The sequence below is a fragment of the Hylobates moloch genome, unplaced genomic scaffold, assembly GCF_009828535.3.
Source record: "Hylobates moloch isolate HMO894 unplaced genomic scaffold, HMol_V3 SCAFFOLD_2930, whole genome shotgun sequence".
NCBI lineage: Eukaryota > Metazoa > Chordata > Mammalia > Primates > Hylobatidae > Hylobates > Hylobates moloch.
In genome coordinates, this window is record NW_026655205.1 from 249 (window position 1) to 6,179 (window position 5,931).

The 5,931-nt window shown below is 43.9% G+C and overlaps 1 protein-coding gene across 1 annotated transcript; it reads right to left on the reverse strand.

The window, feature by feature from the left end:
• Positions 1–39: 39 nt before the first annotated feature.
• Positions 40–3,099, reverse strand: LOC116465082 (DNA-directed RNA polymerase I subunit RPA1-like). Its single transcript, XM_032754273.2, has 4 exons — positions 3,031–3,099; positions 1,680–1,862; positions 642–727; positions 40–526 (listed from the first exon to the last, which is right to left on the reverse strand). The coding sequence occupies exons 1-4, from the start codon at positions 3,097–3,099 to the stop codon at positions 367–369; spliced, it is 498 nt and encodes a 165-aa protein (XP_032610164.2). The 3' UTR covers positions 40–366.
• Between the last annotated feature and the right edge of the window lie 2,832 nt (positions 3,100–5,931).

Consider the following 5,931-nt stretch of genomic DNA (forward strand, 5'->3'; position numbering starts at 1 on the left):
AGCCTGCAGGAGGCGCTCATGTTTTGCTGAATTCTTGCATTTTCTTAAAAATTATTCGCCTACATTTTATTCCAAAATAGATCCACACTTGTTTTACAGTAAAATGTTTCAAAATATTTGCCAGGTAAATTTCTTAATTTCTTCCTGAAAAATCTTTCAGAAAAACGACCACTTAAGGCAAGAGGCGCCTGTGGGGCACTGCCTCATAAAGCAGCCCCTCCCATCAGCTCTGCCGTGTGAGAGGCCTGAGCTGGGCACTCGCCAGGGTCCCCTCAGGCCTGAGAGGCCTGCACACTGTGCCTCTGCTGGCCCCTCCCAAACGCAGCGGAGAAACACGTGGTAAGGAGAACCAGGTATTCCCAGGGTTTAGGACACATCTGCTGGCCTCACGTGGAGCTCCTCTCCGGACCCAGACTGCTCACCCAGGGGTTCCGAGTCCTTCTGGCTAGCTGTCCTGTGCACCATGGCTGGAAACGTGATAGTCAACTTGCTGTTGTGTTCCTTTCGGACAACGGATCGGCCGGTCCTGCACAGGAGGACAGTTGTGATTGAGGAGAGAAAAAACCCAGTAAGATATTTAATAACAGCAACGAGTGACTGCCCAAAGGTGTCTCACCTGGGACAAGGGCCCTGATACTTACTTGCAGTGGGGACAGCGCTTAGCATTCATATGTGCCTTCCAGAAGAGAGCAATGAGCTTGCTCTTGCTCTCACACACGTTCTTTACCTGTTTTTTAAAAAAAAGTCAGAGAACCTTGGAGTGCCATTTTGAAGAGAATCCAATATATTTACTTTATGGTTTTCACCTTTTATTTTTAACCAGAGGAAACACCCCCACCACCACTTTCTTAAACAAAATCTTCCATAGAACCCTAATATACTTGATCTCTGATAATTACTGAGTGACCTCTTGAAGCCTTCAGTTTCCTCAATTATAATATGGGAATAAGAGTAGTAACCACCTCAGTAAGCTCTTACTAAGAAAAAGAATCATGAATGCAGTGGGGGCTTGAAATACAGCCAGTACTCAATAAGCGCTAGTTACCTTCACTTGTAAAAGGAAGCCCTCTGGATGCAGCTGGCCTGCCTCAGAAGGACCTCAGGGTTCTGAGGAAGGCACATCCACAGTCCAGCCACATGAGTGGCTCTGCACCTGGCAGCAGATGGGAACCATCTGGGAGCTTTTGTAACTCCACTTGGACCCTACCCCAGACCAATTAAATCAGCATTTCTGGTGTGAAACCCAGGCATGAAGTGAAGCAGATTTCAAGACTAGTATCACAGGTGAATTATCTACCCATTCATTCATTCGTTGAACAAATTAATACTTAGGCAGTGTATGGAGGGGAGAATAAGGTAGCGGTGGGTTACAGAGAAGTGTTGGAGAAGGAAAAAAAGACCTGATGCCATTTTTTAAGAAGAGGCTTGCTGGATGCTATACCAAAATCATATGTCACATAATCCTCTCATTGGTCCTGCAGGTAGGCATTAGAGATTAGATAGTGGACACTCAGGGACAGTTGTGTAATTTGTGATGTTGCAGGTCTCATGAGAGGCAGAGCTCAGATTCAAACTCAGGTCTACTTTGGGAAGCCAGAAGTATATGCAAAGGACAGCACAGAGGGAGAGTGATAAAATGATGCCCAAAACAGCATGGGAGAAAGACAGTGTTAACTCACATGTGCGCCCTGGGACCCCAGGAGATTGTTCTGCACAATTTCAGTTGTGTATTGTTCTAATTCCTCCTGAACTTCACAGGCAGAGGGATCGGCATTTTCTTCCAGAAACTGGAAAACAAAGAGGAAAACTCCATTATCACAGTAATGTACACCTCCGATGAGCAGCACAACTGGGACCAGCCTCTCCAAGGGTGGAAAAGGTTCATTTGAAGGGAGAAAAAGAAACTATGGCTACTGTGTTGCACTTTCAAAAGTGTGAGACAGCATCGCTGTTAAAAAATCAAACAAGGTCAGGCATGGTGGCTCACACCTGTAATCCCAGCACTTTGGGAGGCAGAGGCAGGCGGATCACTAGAGCTCAGGAGTTTGAGACTAGCCTGAGCAACATGGTGAAATCCTGTCTCTACCAAAAATACAAAAAGTTAGCCAGGTGTGGTGGCATCCACTTGTGGTCCTAGCTACTTGGTAGGATGATGTGGGAAGATCGCTGGGAGGGGGATGTTGCAGTGAGCCAAGATCGCACCACTGCACTTCAGCCTGGGTGACAGAGCCAGACACCATCTCGAAAAAAACAAAACAAAACAAAAAAAACAATGAAATGAGAACATCCTACTTCCAATAATGGTGGGCTGGATTCCCCAGACCAAACCTAAGACTGCAAAGAACCAAGATAGGTTAAAATATTTTAAAAATCTTAACGTTCTGAAGAGCTGACAGGACAGTGAGGAATAAATAACCAGAGCAAACTAAAGGGAAACTAGGAATCTAGCAAGATGAAAAAGCATGCAGCCACATGCGTTGATGCAGAGCTTTGGTGCTGTGCTGAGGCAAGACATCACTTACTTGGTATACTCATGTGCCCCAGGGAATATGCCTATGATGCTCCCCAGAAGCCCTGGCCTTGAGTACATTTTCCAGTGCAGCAATTTTGACTTTTTATTCACAAACTCTCAAATGATGTAGGAAACAGAAATGAAAGTCTTAACCTAAGCTGGGCACAGTGGTGCCTCTGCAGTCCCAGCTACTCCAGATGCTGAGGCAGGGGCTCGCTTGAGCCCAGGTGTTTGAGGCCGCAATGCGCTATGATCGTACCTGTGAATTGCCACTGCACTCCAGTGCTTGCCTAAGCAACACAGTGAGATCCTGCCTTTAAAAAGAACAAATTTAAAAACCTAAAGCTTTTTCAGTATAAGGTTAGAAATCTAACAGGAAGCCATCATTCTTCACCCCCCAACACATAAACATAGTAAGCTGGAATACAAAGGACTATACTATCAGGAACTACCAGCCCTTGTACAATCACTCAGGCCATCCAGGGAGCTTTAAGCGTTGAACCTGGATAATGACAGACCCAAGTTGGCATCAGTGCCATGCACACAGCAGAAGCAATGAGAATCTTCTCTGGAGAAGGCAGCATCATCCTAGCCCTCAAATTATTCCCATAAATAATTTTTATTTTTACATTTATTTTTATAATTATTAGAAAACTAGAGGTAGCATCTTGTTAAGTTGCCCAGGCTGCTCTTTAACTCCTGGGCCCAAGCAATCCTCCCACCTCAGCCTCCCAAAGTGCTAGGATTACAGGCATTAGCCACTGTGTCCAGCCCCAGCAAAGAATTTTTAAAGGTGAATGGCAGACAAACTGTCAAAAATAAATACACAAGGGGACAGGGAAAGGAGGGAGGGTTTTGGGGACATAAACATTATGCTGACATTGAACTGGACTCTAAGGGTGATAGTTACTTTGTATTGGACTGTACATAGAATTAATGCATTTCTGTGTATATTTTACAAAAAAAACTTTAAGGTATAATAGGAGGCACCTATAATTTTATGCCAATAAATCTGAAACTTTAAATGAAATGGGGAAATTCCTAGAAACATATAACTTACTGTGAGCACTGGTTTAAGAAAATTCTTTCTCTCTCTCAATCTCTCTTTTGGACAAATTTGACCATGAGTTAACTTTTTAGCTCTGTTCCCTCGGAAATGTAATAAAAGTAGAAATAGGCCAGGCACGGTGGCTCACACCTGTAATCCCAGCACTTTGGGAGGCCAAGGCAGGCGGATCACCTGAGGTCAGGAGTTGAAGACCAGCCTGGCCAACATGGTGAAACCCCATCTCTACTAAAAATACAAAAAATTAGCCGGGCATAGTGGCGTTTGCCTGTAGTCCCAGCTACTCAAGGAGGCTGAGGCAGGAGAATCGCTTGAGCCTGGGAGGCGGAGGTTGCAGTGAGCCAAGATTGCGCCACTGCACTCCAGCCTGGGCAACAAAGCAAGACTCCGTCTCAAAAAATAAATAAATACAAATAAATAAATAAAAGTAGAAATGTCAGTTGTGTTATTAGGCAACACTACTGATGGTAAAAATGACCCCAATTGGTTAGGCTATATCTGGACCGGAAAGACTACAGCTCTGAGCTTCCCTGGGTCCTAGCTGGGCATATCCTAGGGTCCCTGGAGTGGAATTGTTAGAAACGATATTGATTCCTTTCTGGGAGATGGGGCTTCTAGGCCAGGGTGGCTCCCATAGCCGCTGATGTGATCTCGTTCCTTTGCGTTTGAGCAGTCGTCTGTCATGTGGGGAGCCAAAGACAACTAGTCCCTGTGAGGACACCTGCTGAAGAGAAATGTGTGGCACTGCCCTGCTGGCATACTATGTCTTCAATCTCCTCCAGGGTGTTTTAAAGAGAGAATTATCTAACTTGGCTAGGCACAGTGGCTCATGCCTGTAATCCCAGCACTTTGGGAGGTCAAGGTGGGTGGATCACTTGAGGCCAGGAGTTCAAGACCAGCCTGGCCAACATGGTGAAACAGTGTCTCTACTAAAAATACAAAAATTAGCTGGACGTGGTAGCATACGCCTATAATCGCAGCTACTTGGGAGGCCGAGGCACCAGAATCACTTGAACCCGGGAGGCGGAGGCTGCAGCGAGCCAAGATTGCGCTGCTGCACTCCAGCTTGGGCAACACAGTGAGACTCTCTTGAAAAAAAAAAAGAAAGAATTATCTTACTTATTTTATGAGGCTGACATAATCTAGATACCCAAACCCAAAAAGACAATAGGAGAAAGGAAATGTAAACCAATCTCACTCATGATTACAGAGACAAAAATCCCAAGTAAAATATTAAGAAATCAAATCCAACAACATATTAAAAAGGTAATATATCATAAACAATTTGGGTTCATCCCAGGAATCCCAGGTTAGTTTAACATTAGGAAAGGAATGGAGTCATTCACCATGTTAGCTGGTTTAAAAGGAGCCAAATTATCTGAAAATTTCAGTATACATTGAAAAGGTATTTGATAAAATTTAATATTTAGCGACCACAGCAAAATAGGAATACAAAGGAGCTTCCTTAATCTGATTAAAAGCTCAGTAAACACCATACTTTATAGTGAAATGTTGAAAGGGTTCTATTTTAAGGGTACAATTTATTTATATTTTGAAACCATCTCAAATTTGTAGAAAAACTCCAAGTATTTCCAGAAATCTATCTTTCTTGAACCATTTGACAGTACACTGCTGATCTGATATACCATCAACTCCAAATACTTTGGTGAACATTTTCTATAAACATGGACACTCACAAATATGACCATGATACAATCATCAAAAAATGGTAACTTAGCATTGACAAATTATTACCTTCTAATCCTCAAACACCATTCAAATTCTGCCAACTCCTTTAGTAATATCCTTTACAGGCTGGGAGTGATGGCTCATACCTGTAATCCCAGGACTCCGGGAGGCCGAGCCAGGTGGATCGCTTGAGGTCAGGAGTTCAAGACCAGCCCGGCCAATACGGCAAAACCCCGTCCCGACTAAAAAAATACAAAAATTAGCTGGGTGTAGTTCCAGCTACTCGTGAGGCTGAGGTGGGAGATCACTTGAACCCCGGAGGCAGAGGTTGCAGAGAGCCGAGATAGTGCCACTGTACTCTAGCCTGGATGACAGGGCCAGACTCTGTCTCAAAATAACAATACTAATGTCCTTTATAGCAAAAGTATCCAGTTTAGAGCCACCTGTTACACTTTTTAGTCTCCTTTGTTTAGAATAGTTCCTTAGTCTTTAGTCATTAACAGTTTTGAAGATTAAAGGCAAGTTTTATAGAATGTCCCTCAATTGTGGGCATGTCTGATGTTTCCTCATTATCAGATTCGGCTAACGCATCTTTGGCAGGAATATCCAGAAGCACTGGTGTGTTCTTCTCACTGCATCCTATAAGGGGGTGCATGATTTCAGT